The 14798-nt window shown below is 35.3% G+C and overlaps 1 protein-coding gene across 5 annotated transcripts in view; it reads left to right on the plus strand.

Moving 5' to 3' along the window:
* Positions 1-14142, plus strand: part of UBR3 (ubiquitin protein ligase E3 component n-recognin 3) — a 232759-nt gene extending 218617 nt beyond the window's left edge. For all 5 annotated transcript variants that reach the window (XM_082840764.1, XM_082840766.1, XM_082840767.1 and 2 more), the window contains 4 exons: positions 4964-5143; positions 10026-10235; positions 11260-11399; positions 11696-14142. In XM_082840764.1, the coding sequence (XP_082696890.1) occupies positions 4964-5143; positions 10026-10235; positions 11260-11399; positions 11696-11813 (648 nt within the window). In that variant the 3' untranslated portion in view covers positions 11814-14142. The remainder of the gene's footprint in view (positions 1-4963; positions 5144-10025; positions 10236-11259; positions 11400-11695) is intronic.
* Positions 14143-14798: the final 656 nt, after the last annotated feature.

Below are 14798 nucleotides of genomic sequence, written 5' to 3' on the forward strand. Positions count from 1 at the left end.
TTTCTTACCACACAGAATTAAATTAGAAGTCAGTAAAAGAAAGAAATATATAAATCCCCAAATGTGTGAGAGTTAAGCAGCACACTTCTAAATAACTTATGTATCAAAGCAGAAATCACGTAGAAATCAGAAAACACGTAAACTGAGTGACACTGAAAACACAGCATAGCAAAATTGTGAAATGCCCCTAAAATAGTTCTTGGAGAGGTACATACAGCTTCAAATGCTTATATTTAAACAGAGGAAAGGTCTAAAATCTTTTTTTTTTTTTTTTCCTGCGGTACGCGGGCCTCTCACTGTTGTGGCCTCTCCCGTTGCGGAGCACAGGCTCCGGACGCGCAGGCTCAGCGGCCATGGCTCACGGGCCCAGCCGCTCCACGGCACGCGGGATCTTCCCGGACCCGGCACGAACCCGTGTCCCCTGCATCGGCAGGCGGACTCTCAACCACTGCGCCACCAGGGAAGCCCAGGTCTAAAATCATTTATCTAAATTGTTACTTTATGAAACTAGAATAAGAGTAAATTAAACCCAAAACAAGTAAAAGAAAGGAAATTACAAAAATCAGAGCAGAAGTCAATGGATAGTAATGGAGAAACAGAGAAAATCAATTAGTTCAAAATCTGGTTCTTTGCAAAGATCAATAAAATGGATACACCTGAATGTCAGGAGCTCAGCTGAGCTGGGAGAGAGAGAACTGAGCTGCTAGGTACTGGAGTGGCTGATTAAAGCAGGAAGCCACAAATGAAAGAGTTAAACCTTTAATCATTTACTGTGATAGTATAATCAAGAGGCTAAAATCAGAGAAAATGCTGATTCCCCGTTCCATCACCTTCATAGAATGAAATGGTGTACCGTTTAAGGATCAGGTGGATCAGCACAGATGTGGGAATCTGTTAAGGGAGCCACAAACAGAAGGTTCTTGCAGTGTTATGAACTCTGAGGTGGAGAGGAGGGTGAAGGGGTAGGGATAGGAGTGGAAAAGTCCTGGGTACTGAGTCAGAGTGGGGAAAAGTTTCTTAAAGGTTTCAGCTTTTTCCCTTCATAAGCTGGCCTTGGCAGAAGTGTCAAAGTGACCCCTGCCCAAGGCCTCAGATAGAGGGGCCTAGGAATAAAGGCGCCAGGCCTGGGAATGTAAATGTGTGAAAGAGCATGACTGGCCAGGGGGCCTGAGACCATGATTGCAGATCCCTTCAGAGACTGCAGTGCACTGACTGTGTGCCAAGTCTGGTGGAGGGAGGACAGTTTTCACCATGAGACCTGCGAAGTAAAACCTTTGTGATTATCTGTGGTTAGACCTGAAAAAACACATATAGGTTTTTTGTTGGTTTTTTTTGTGTGTGGTACGCGGGTCTCTCACTGTTGTGGCCTCTCCCGTTGCACAGCACAGGCTCCGGACGCGCAGGCTCAGCGGCCATGGCTCACGGGCCCAGCCGCTCCGCGGCATGTGGGATCTTCCCGGACCGGGGCATGAACCCGTGTCCCCTGCATCGGCAGGCGGACTCTCAACCACTGCACCACCAGGGAAGCACACATAGGTTTTTAACCCGGAACCAGACTCCTCACTAGATTGATACGGAAAAAAAAAAAAGAGAGAGAGAGAGAAGATACAAATTACCAATATCAGGAATGAAGGAGGAAATGTTCCTACAGAACCATAAGAGAATATTATGAATAACATTTGCAAACAAATTTGATAACATCGATAAAATGAACAAATTCTTTGAAAGATACAAATTACTAAAACTGACTCAAGAAGAAATAGAAAATTTTGAATAGATCTATATTGAGTAAGGAAATTGATTTAGTTATTAAACTTCTACAATTATTATCCTGCCAAAAAATGAGTTCAACTTTATAACAACAAAGATAACGTCATGATGAATTCTATGAAAAATTTAAGGAAGAAATTTTGTCAATATTATATAAACTCTTAGCAAACAGAGGAAGAAGGGACACTGCATACTCATTTTATGAGGCCAGTTTTACTAATACCCAGTCCAGGCATCATGAGAAAAGAAAACTACAAACCCATATCTCTCATGAACATAGAAGCAAAAGCCTTAATAAAATATTACCAGTAAAAAGGATAATACACTATGACCAAATGGGTTTATCCTAGGAATGCACATTGGCTCAACAACAATAAAAGATCAATAAACTTAATTCACCATATTAATAGAATACATTTTTTAAAAGCATATGATCATCTCAGTAGCCATTTGACAAAATCTAACACCCTTTCATGGTAAAAAAAAAAAAAAAAAAAAAAACACCAAAAAAAGGAATAGAAGGGAAAGTCTGATAAAGGGCACCTATGAGAAACCCATAGCTAATACCATATTTAAAAGTGAAAGATAGAAAGCTTGCCCACAAAGATAAGAAATAAGGCAAGGATGTCTGCCCTCTTCCTGTCTTTTAAGCACTATATTGGAGGTTCTAGAAAGAGCAGTTAGGCAAGAAAAAGAAATAAAAGGCATTCAGATTGGAAAGGAAGAGGGAAAACAATCTGTTTGCAAATTAGATGATCTTGTTTGTGGAAAATTGTAAGGAATCTCTAAAAAGCTATTAGAGCTAATAAACGAGTTTAGCAAGGTTGTAGGATACATGATAAATGTACAAAAAAAGTCAGTTGTGTTTCTGTGCATTAGCAATGAGCAGTCTGAAAATGAAATTAAGAAAATAGGGTGATGGAAATATTCTGGAATTAGATAGTGGGTGATGGTTGCACAATTTTGTGAATATACTAAAACTCACTAAATTATTCATTTTAAAAGGATGAATTTTATGGTATACAAATTATATCTCAAAAAATATACTGAGAAATTTTTGTATCTAGAATATATCAGGAACTCAATAATAAAAAAGCAAAAGACACAAAGTGAGCAAAAAATTTGAATAGGGCACACTTCTCATCAGAATGTATATGAATGACCAACAATACATGAAAAGGTGTTCAACATCATTATTGTTTAGAGTACAAATTAATGTTAAAAGTGTTGGTGAGGATCTGGAGTACCTGACACCCTTCAGTCATTTGCTGGTGGGAATGCAAAATGGTATAGTCAAATTTGGAAGAAATTTGACAGCTTCTTAAAATTAAGCATACTTACAGTACAACCCCCAAATAAATAGGTGTCTACCAAAATAAATGAAAACTTATGTCCACATAAAGACTTTTATATGAATGTTCATAGCAGACTAATTTGTAGTAGTTAAAAACTGGCAACAACCCAGAATTCCATCAACAAGCAAATGCATGAACAAAATGTGGTGTATTCATTCAGTGGAATACTACTCAGCATTAAAAAGGAATGGACTGCTGATACACGCAATAACACAAATGAATCTAAAAATACTGCGCTAAGTGAAAGAGGCCAGGTACAAAAGACTACATACTGTATGATTCCATTTATATGGAATTTTAAAAAATCCCCAAACTGTAATGGCAGATTATAGTTGGCAGAAAGCAGATAAGTGGTTGTTTGGGGCCAGGAGCAGGGGCTGGAATTGATTGCAGAAGAGCACCAAGGAACTTTTTCAGGGGATGGAATTGTTCTAAAACTTTATTGTAGCAGTGGTTGCATGAGTATACATTTTCCAAAATTCATCAGACTTCACTTAAAGTGGGTGAATTTTATGGTATGTAAATTATACCTCAGTAAAGTTAGTTTTTAACATGCCTTATTAATGTATCTATACAAATGGGGGATTTGTGGCCTCATTTCTAGTGATTTAAAAAATCAGCATCTTTTTCAGCCTGCATATTATTTTGCTTTTTCATCTTTATTTCTTTTTTTATTTTGGCTGTGCTGCACAGCTTGTGGGATCTTAGTACCCCAACCAGGGATTGAACCTGGGTCTCAGCAGTGAAAGCGCCAGAGACCTAACCTCTGGACCGTCAGGGAGTTCCCCTTTATTTCTTCTTTATAGCGTATTTCAGAATTTTGTACTTAATCCACACAATTAGTTGTTTTGCAAACAGATGTTTGTTGAATGTCTGCTATGTGCCAAGCACCGGGAGGACAGAGCCCCTACTCCCAGGGACTACTCCCACAGTCTTAGAGGACACGCTAATTTATTTTTAAAGTAGAAAGTATAAATGTAAGAACTGAAGTGTTTACACAGTATAGACGTACTAATTTTATCTCGGTGGAACTAGGTAGTCTAAGGTGTCATTAAATGGGGTCAGGAAAGGCTTCCCTGAGGAGCTGGAATTTGAAGGATGTTAGGAATTAATTGATCCAGTGGACAGGGGAAAGTAGACTAACTTGCCTCCTAAATGGATTTTCAGTTAAATAAAGAGGGGTGGGGGGTATATTTTGGTGTTTACAAGACTAACAAACTCCTTTAAAAATCAGCTTTCAAGATGTGAGTCCTTGGATCATTGATTCCACTGGTTCTGTTATTACTGAGTAGAGCTTCAGATTACCTGGCAGTTAGAGCTCTCAAGTTTTTACAAACTCCACCCTCTTCTTAAAACTGACTTTGTTTCACACCCATTCAGGGTCTAGGCAAATGATTTAGCACTGTCTGTCGTGAATTCCATGTTTTCGCTATTGTTCTTCTTTATCCACACTGACAGTCGATGTCTTTTTAACCAAAAGTCACTTTCCCTTTGCCCCAAATTAACATTTGCTTTCATAGAGTAGCTAGGTGCTATAGGCTATATTCATCAGATATGTGAAAACACTATTTTTAAAATAAATGTATAAATGAAGCAGATGCTATGGCACTTGGAAGTTAAATTTCAAAGAGAAACATTCTGGGAATATAGGATATAACAGCTCGGAACCTTTTCTCTCTTCTTTGCTCCTCTTACTCCCCTCACTTTATTTAGTTGACTCAGTTAAGAAAGTTTTCTTACTATCCAGAAGTAATTGATGAGAATGACACTTTAAATATCGATAATGGGAAATGTTCATGATGAAATGTTTTGAGAATTTTCTATTTCATATCTAAAAGGAAGAAGAAGAGTTTTCAGTTCTTTCCAGCTGCCTGGGACTTCTGCCAACATTTTACCAAACAGAACATCCATTCATCAGTGCCTCCTGTCTGGATTGGCCAGTTCCAGCATTTGATATTATATCTCAGTGGTGTTTTGAGATAAATTCATTTACTGAAAGACATGCCGAACAAGGAAAGGTATGTAAAAAGAGTAATACTCACTTGCTATAGTGGTGACATGCTAATAGGTAAGAGAATAATGAAGAATTTAAAATTTCAGGTAATCTAGTCTTGGCAGTATTTATTAAACTAATTATGTTGAAAAAATGGTTTACTTATATTTATTTATGAGTGTAAAAGCAGAAATGTTTCAGTTAACAAAACTAAGGTATAGTATGTTACTTTTAGTTTGTTTTAGGTCATCAGGTTTTTATTGAATACCTTAAATAGTCATAGCACTATTTGGAAGGTACAAAGGAATTTTGGAAGGTACAAAGGAATTTTAAGACAGACAAGGAACTTGTAAGCTTATTGGAAAGAGGACTGTCACATAAAAATTAAAGATTTGGACTTGCACATCTAAAACATCATGTCTTTAACTATAAAATTTGCTGACTCTATGCTGCCAGCTCGATGGGTGAAGGTGTTGTGTTGGAGATGAGGGAATTGGAAAGGTGGAGTGCAGGCAGTGATGGGTGGCTCTTAGTGCCGTGGTTTGGTGCTCAGACTTTCTTCTATATAGAATTACAGGTTTTTGAGAAATGGAATAATATGATGAAAGTAGTGTTTTAGGGAGGTAATTTTTGTGGCTTTTTTAGTAAGTAAAATTGATGTTATGGAGAAAGGGAAACCAGAGATTATTTAGTGGTCAAGAAAATCTGGATTATTGTTTTGTTAGCCAGCAGAAATTAGACAGAATGTAACCAATGCAAGACACATTTGAGAAAAATATATAGTCCTTGGTGACCAAGTGTACATGACTTTAAAATCTTGAACTCAAGTCATCAGAAGAGTAGTAACTAGTATACATAGTTCCGATAGGAACCTGCTCCTGCTTAAAAACCACTGACGATGGATGTCCCATTGGCTATGGAGAAAGACAGAATCTTTACATGGCATTCACCATCTTGCTTGCCTTTCTAACTTCATTTCATACCGCTTCCCAGCCACCACCTTGCTTAAACCACGAAAGAATATTTCTTAAGTATGCTATGCATTTTTTAAACATCTGTGCTATTGCTTATTGCTGTTACTTTTATTTAAAGCAATCTTCCTACTGTTTTCCTGTTAATCACCCATGAAAGCTTTGCTAAGATAAATGTTACCTCTTCTATAAAGCTTTATCTGAGAGTCCATCTCCCTCTATTATGTATGATAGTACTTTTGCCACCGTTTCTAATAGTTGCCATGTTTATCACTTTTGTTTGTTTAATGTGTCTGAATGGGGACTCCACAAGGCAAAAATTGTTTCTTGTTTATTCTTGAATCCCTAGTTCCTGGAAAGTGCCTGATATAGACTAGTCACCTAATAAATATTTGTGAAACAATTAAATGGTGGATTAATGTCATTGGGAGAAATAGAACTGATGAAAGGGGAACCGATTTCAGGAAAAACGAGAATTTTAATTTAATGTCAAAGGAACAATAGAAAAATTAGTATTTCAGATGGAGGTTGTCACTAGACTTAATTCTTAAAACATTGAAGTGAATAACAAAGGCAAGGTAAGCATAAATAATAAATGTCTCTGCTTTTGTTCATTTTCATTTTCTATTGAAATCCTTAAAGAGATATTATCTCATTTTATACTTTTTTTAAAAGGAAAGGAAAATTGAAGAAGTTAATTGAACCTTGTGTACTATGTATAAAAATATTTTCCTATCTAGTAATTGCTTTATTCACAATTATAGCTATAATCTGAAGTTATATTTTGATGTCTGAAAACCTATGAGGAATGTCTTGGAGTAAGAGTTGGGTATTATTGTAGAACCAGGACAGGAGAAAAAGTGATGAGCATACTTAAAATTATTTTGTCTTCATATGTGCCATGGGATAAGCAATAGATAAAAACGAAATCACTTGATAGTATAAGAATAAGCCTGCCTTTTTAGATGAATGATTATTGTTGTGAATATTGATAGAAAATAAGAATTTACCATTTAAATATATTTCATCTTTTTGTAAAATTGAGTGACAACTATTTGTTTTAGAGTCAGAACAGTAGATATTTATTTATTTATGCTTATGCAGAATTTTTATGTTATTTGAATGCACCTGTATCTGACCTGCATCCCTACACTTGTCCCTTCACTCTGTTCTATCTCTAACCTCAACTCTGTCCATTTGTCAACCAGATTTCTTTTTAACCAGCAACTTTAAATTTGAACAGAGAGACTTAGATAAATATAAACAGTGATTGGAGCTGAATAGTGCAACAGCTTCCCTTGAAAGATAGTCTGAATTACTGCTTCTCCTTTCTTGTAACAGCTAAGATTCTTTGATTGCAAACAGTTTGGTTGCAAACCTCTGGTCTGTTTTCTCTGAAGCGCTACTGCTAGATGACACCATCTCAGCTACTTTCCTTCCCTATATATATGCTCCAAATTCAGATTCCTGGGAGAGAGAATCTGACTGGCCTAATTTGCATCATATGTATACCCCTGTGATGGGGCAGGATCTTGTGATGGGGCAACCCCATCAGATCTGTATGGAGCAGGAAAAGAGGTTATTTTCCAAAATAAGTCATAATGCTGTCAATGTAGGAAGGCAGATGAGGTTGCTAGACAAATTGGAAAAAACGAACACTGGTGGCCCGCTACCTTCACATCTTACCTCCCCAGCACATAGACATCCTTCTTCTCATTCACAGAGTTTCATTTCTTCCCCTGTTTAAAATGATGTAACTGTTCCCTTTACAACCACAGATGCAGCCACCATTTCCCAAATACCTAACCTGAAGTCACATCCTATAGTTATATCATCAAGCTTCCCTGAATCCAGAGGCTCTGGGAGATGTCCATTCCTTCTGTGATTTATTGTTCTTACACCCCAACGGCCTGGAAATTTTTAATTAGCACCTACTCACCCTGAATTCAGTAGTAGGAGAAAGGAAAAGAGAATGAAAAATATTGCAAAAATATATGCCACAACAAGCAAGAAAATTTTAAATTAGTCATAAAACTGTAGCTAATATACAGTCAAATATATGACTTTCTTCTTTCACCTTCTTTGACCAGCACCTCAGCTGGTTGGATTTATTTGAACAAAGATGTGATCCAAACTTTATTCTGAGAGGTCTGAGCTCAGTGATTTGTCCTGTCATGCTTATATAAGACTGTACTAGTTTTGTGTGAAATGTTTACCTTTCAAGCCTGAACGCGCTAGGGGTGGGGGTGGGGTGTATCTCTGAGTTTCAAACATACTGATACTGGAGGTATTTCTATTTTATTTGTTGAGGTCACTCCCTCCAGACAATACTGTAAGCCATTCCCTTTCTTTTCCGAGTGGTATTAGGGAAGCTAGAGTGGTCAGATGACATTTAGTTTTTAATTCAGTGGAACTATTATTATGTCCCTTGTTGGCAGATAGCACACAGCCTCCTTACAATAGTACTGAAACCACAGAAGAATCCAGAATAGCAGGGAAACAGAAATTAAAGACCAAATTTTTAGGTCTAATTATGAGAGATGCCACCCTCTGGTTCCCAAACCTGTGCACTCCATCTGTAAGAGAACAGTCAATCACCCTTATGTACTAGTTGCTGTTTTAGGTCGTATACCTCATTCTGTAGGAGCATATACCTCATTCAATAGGTGTTTCCCTCTAGTTGGTACCATCTAAAAATTCATCAGCAAAGTAGTTCATCATTTAAAAGACCAGTGATTTTTTTCAGATGATTGACTATATGTTAAGATCAGTTAATTCCATAGACATCCACCTATTGTGTTATATCTTTCTTTATGAAGAAAATTCTTTGGTTAGAGACCATGTGGTGTGTGCTACTGGGTAATTTACAACCTAATCTGGATAAGTATCAAGTTCAATGAGGACAAATTGCTGTTCCTTCCACTGATGGAAGGGTTCCATATATAATGAACCCGTTACAGAATATGCAGTCTTTGGAGTCCGGAGTTGGGCACTGAGTATTGGCAAACAGCATATTGTAAGCCCATATATTGTCCTTATCCTTGCTTCCATGGCTGCTTTATCCATGAGCATATTGATAAACACTAAGCTGGATACTTAGTTATTAGACTGATTTAGATGGATTATGGCTATAAGTAATGTGAGATGATCACCACGTGAATTGCCAGCCTCCATACTGTTTCTTAAGATAATAGATTCATACTACATTTTATCTGATTTAAGTGTTAATGAAGTAGCATCTAGAAAAAAAATTAATGCTATTTCCAGTATTTTTATATAACTGCAAAAAATGAACAAAATACCCTGTAGGGAAATTTAACTGATTTGTTTTTTTTTTTTTCACACTTACTGAGAAAATTTATGAAAAGAGTTGTAGCCCCAGCACTTATGGATACAAAAGATCTTAACAGCTTGAGGTGTAAGATTTTTCATCTTCTAGGAATGAAAGATTATAAAGTATTGAAATAGAAATATGAATTATAACCATGATCTTCCCTAAAGAAAAAGCCAATGAATTGTTTGTTTATCTAAGAAAGGTCAAAAACTTGGTTTTGAAAAATGTGTATAACTGTTTAAAATTATGTATTAAGAATATTTAAAAACAAGTACATCTACGTATATTTTCCATGCATGCTTAGTTATATTTAATATTTTTCTTTTAAAGTAATAACAAATTTCAGTGTTTTAGGTGCTTAGTCTAAAAACTCACATCATGTTTTAATTGAAAATTACATTAAAATAGAGAATCGTAATTGTTGAAGTACTATTTTAGTCATTTGCAAAATGGAAATGGGAAGTGTTAATAAAGAAAATAAGCCACATTCTTGGAGACAGATTTTCTTTTCTTTAAAAAAAAAAGGCCTTTTAAAAAATAAATATTTTGTGTTAGTGACTTAAATACATAGGACTAATGAATATTTTTGAATAATGTTTTAGGCCTTGCTTATCCAAGAGTCAAGATGGAAATTGCCACACCTACTACAGTTGCCTGAAAATTATAACACCATCTTCCAGTACTACCACAGAAAAACCTGTAGTGTCTGCACCAAGGTTCCTAAAGATCCTGCCGTTTGCCTTGTTTGTGGTACTTTTGTATGCCTGAAAGGACTTTGCTGCAAGCAACAAAGTTACTGTGAATGTGTATTGGTAAGCAAGAGTAAATAGTATAAAATTTATGAAAACTCAGATCACATGGAAATGTGGTATATATGGTCAAGCCACTCTTCAAATTTAACTACTCTTTGAATTAAATACACAATACATATAAGGATCTTGTTTTCGTTGTTTTATTTATTTTTAACATCTTTATTGGGGTATAATTGCTTTACAATGGTGTGTTAGTTTCTGCTTTATAACAAAGTGAATCAGTTATATATATACATATGTTCCCATGTCTCTTCCCTCTTGCGTCTCCCTCCCTCCCACCCTCCCTATCCCACCCCTCCAGGCAGTCACAAAGCACCGAGCCGATATCCCTGTGCCATGCGTCTGCTTCCCACTAGCTATCTACCTTACGTTTGTTAGTGTGTACATGCCCATGACTCTCTCTCGCCCTGTCACAGCTCACCCTTCCCCCTCCCCATATCCTCAAGTCCGTTCTCCAGTAGGTCAGTGTCTTTATTCCTGTCTTAACCCTAGGTTCTTCATGACATTTTTTTTCCTTAAATTCCATATATATATGTTAGCATACGGTATTTGTCTTTTTCTTTCTGACTTACTTCACTCTGTATGACAGACTCTAGGTCTATCCAGTAGAAGGGTAAAAACAAAAACAATGACAACAACAAAAAAACACCTGGGGTTTTATTTAAGTGGGTAAAACTTTTCCTAAGTGCAGCTTCAGTTCCTCTCCCTAATCCAGCTGCCCTTTAATGGTATATATGTTCAGATGTTGTGCTGTGAAATAGCAGTCATATATGCTGTTGTAGACACTAGCCTCTGAATTAGGTTTAGGTTACCTCTTAATTGATTTCCTAGGTAATCCTTATCCAAATTCCTCCTCATGTATTGTTAATAAAGTATTAAGAATGAGTTAATAAATTTAACTTAGGTGAAATCTGATTTTAAAACATTTAAATATTTCTGTATTATTTAGAAGACAAGGCATTCTTGATATTCTTATAAAGTCCATTTGATTATGAAGTTCAGTCATATATTTTTAATTTTTTAGCATTCTCAGAACTGTGGTGCTGGAACAGGGATTTTCCTTTTGATCAATGCATCAGTGATTATCATCATTCGCGGGCACCGCTTCTGTCTCTGGGGTTCTGTGTATTTGGATGCTCATGGAGAGGAAGACCGAGATCTTAGGTTAGATGTGCATGGATATATCCACATGTTTTATTGAAGTTTGGCCAATAAGAATAATGTACCATTCCTGACTTTGTAATTATAATAATAATAATTTTTTTTATTTCTGGCAGTCATTAATTTAGAACTATTTCTATTTTGGGGGATATTTTCCCCATCATCATGTTAAAGAAATATGAAATAAACCAAATTACTATGTGAGATTTTTGCCATAAAGAATCTATTTTTAAAAATGTGTGTGAAATCTTCATTGTATTATATTACTTTTAATACTTTTTTTTCCCTTTTTATTCTAGGCGAGGCAAGCCTCTCTACATTTGTAAAGAAAGATACAAAGTTCTTGAACAACAGTGGATTTCTCATACTTTTGATCACATCAATAAAAGATGGGGTCCACATTACAATGGGCTGTGACTCACCACCTTAGCATTGCATTATATCATTTTCATTAAGAATTTATCAACAATAAGCTTTAACTTAATTTGGGGGATTAACGCTTTTGCTGAGGGAAAGAAAGAAAACATACATTATAAAGCCTTTCCAAAATTAGGTGCTTGGTAATCACATTAATGGTATAATAATTTTTTTTTAAGTATATGGAGAACATAACAAGTAAGAAGTTAAACCATTCTTTAGTGGTCCTTTTTTTGTTTAAGTCCACAATTAATAAGAAGCACAACTTGTTGACAAAATCATTTAAAAATGATTCTCCCAACAGTGCATATCTGCTATTCATTGATATTTAGAGTGGGTGTGATTTATTTAAAGTTTTACTGCTTCTTTATATCTGTGTATTTTAATTTGCATCTGCTAAACGTAATGCATCCTTTCCCTCTGCCATTCTTGTGTTGATTTGAGATTTTTGCTGTATGTAATTAGAAAAAAATGTAAAACATGATTTATGTGAAATACTGTATAGTAAAATTTGGTCTAATAGTAGAACTTTACATTTTTTTCTTATTGTGAGGAATCTGTTAAAAGTTTAAGGCTTTGCTGAAACTTAATTCATTCTCAGGAATTTCATAAATATTCTCCCCAGGTAAATAAGTGAAATAGTTGTAAAATAAGTAGATAGCTGCTGTTAATATAATACAGTACATTTTGGGGGACATGTGTGGTTGGGGGAGTCCCTAAAAATCAAAATTTGCCATTTCATTTGGATGAATCACTTGAGGTATTAACAAACAGATTTTATTATAAAATCAGAAGTTTTAAGAACATATACATGGCAGATTTTGATTCTCTGCATGCCCACCTTTTATTACCAACCAAGTTTTTTTGTTTAAATGATTGGATTGGAAAAATGCTCTGACTTCCCCACAAATGAAGCATAGTTCTGGAACTTTCCTTATCAGCTCAAGAGGTTCATCTGTATTGCATCTGTGCAGTGTTATCACTGCTATTTCTGCTCGGTTTCCTAAAAGGGAAGGAAAAGGGCTCAGTGGTGATGATCCTCATGAATGAGCTGTACATCTGCATTCTTGTTAGAAGCTGCTGTGAAAAGCAATTTATGTTTGTAGGGTTTTTAAGTTAGTAAGAATGAAAATGATTGAGCTAAAACCCACTCTGTACTTACAGAGGGAAGATGACAGAAAAGCATGTGATATATTGCTACCAAAATTTTTCTTCCAAATGATTCAATAATTTGATGATTATTTAATATATAGTGCTATCAAGCAATTCCTGGTACTTTGGACTTCCATGGCTTGTTATATAAAATTACATTTTTACATGTAAAAATAAACTAAAAAACATCTAATGATAAACTATAAAAATAAAGTCAGATCTGTGTTCTAAAAATTATTGAATGATGACATGATATTACAGGATATAAAAGTGGACATTAAATGATGGCCTTGCATTCAAACAGAAGAGTAAATATTCAAATATGTTCAAAAAGTCAAAAAATTACCTATAGCTCTACAATAAAAATACAATATGGAAGTAGCTTGCTATTTTTATATACATTTCCAAAATATTAAGTTAACTTTCTGAAAGACTAGAATGATTCTGTTGAATTAAACAGCTGTTCTTTCCAACACATTGCTACTTTTTAAAATACTGTATCATAAGTTCAGCCTGTCTTATTTTTTGCATCCGTCATTATGGATACCAGACCAGATACTTTTGTTCTTCAGGTGTGGTTGAAGAACAAAATGCTAATTTACATCTCTAGTAAATACTGTTACAGGATTCATGAACTTGAATAATTATACAGTTTGAAACTCTGATGCTATATATACATGGTATAATGTACTCAGACTTTGGTTACTACATATTTAAAATGGAATGTTTTATGGTTGTGCATACGGATGTGAAGTGAAAATATTAGCCTTAACATTAAAATTTGGGTATTTGATAGTGTTTATTTTGATATTGGTGAATTAGTCACCAGTAAAATTTTAAAAAGCACTTGGTTGAAAATTGTACTTGAATTACATACATGCATGCTGCTAAACTAGAACTTTAATTTTTTCCCCATAACTTTTATAAGTCCCATTTATAAACCCACTTTTAAAAATAACAGGTCCAAGTTAGAGTGATGTGTGTATATTATTCAAAAAAATGTACTGGTGTGATACCTTGTATGAATGATCATTTAAATACAGTACATTACTGTAGAAGCTAAATCAATCTTTATAAGCAAGCAGAAATTACGAAACTAGGAATAATCAACATTGTAAGATATGTTAATAAAAACCTACTGTCATTTGGTTTGTGAAAGGTCCTTAAAATGTTTAATTCTTACATGTTTTTCTTTTTTTTCAAAGATGTTGACAATAATATGTGTAAGTGAGCATAGATGAAAAGATCAAAGCGTAACATCATAGTTGCTGTAAGGTGGAGTTAATATAAAGGGTTTGGCTTTCCTTTAACCACTTATTTACAGAGCTAGTTCCTGATTCTTCTGTCTTTGTCTCATAACTAATGCAAAGCCTTTGCTAAGTGTTCTTTTAGAATCAGGAAATGGGTGAAGGGAGAGGAAATGGGTTTTTAGAGAAGGAAATGGATGTGCAGATCTGAAGAACACTGCTGTGGTCCTTTCTGCTTTCTGAGAATCCCCAGCTAAACTTAAGAAATCTGAAGGCTTTTATGATAATGTTTATTTTGATTGATCTGTATCTTGTTTGAATTGACAATCCTTGCCCCTACCCCTCCATCCTGTAGCTCACCAGCCAGTTATCAACTAGGAATCCATTTGTGTTCACAAACCTTTTTTTCTGTTTTATGTAATTTGATATTGATTTCTGTGACTTAGAAAAGATGCTGACTGAAAGCACCGAAAGCTTGGAGGTAACAGCAGTATTAGAGGAGGTGTGGCCCAAGGGTTTCTGTAACATCTCCAGAATTGTAACTGCTAATCTCAGGTTCCTGTTGTTGGCTTGCATTTGAGGTCAT

The sequence above is a fragment of the Leucopleurus acutus genome, assembly GCF_964270905.1.
Source record: "Leucopleurus acutus genome assembly, chromosome: 6".
NCBI classification, from domain to species: Eukaryota; Metazoa; Chordata; class Mammalia; order Artiodactyla; family Delphinidae; genus Leucopleurus; species Leucopleurus acutus.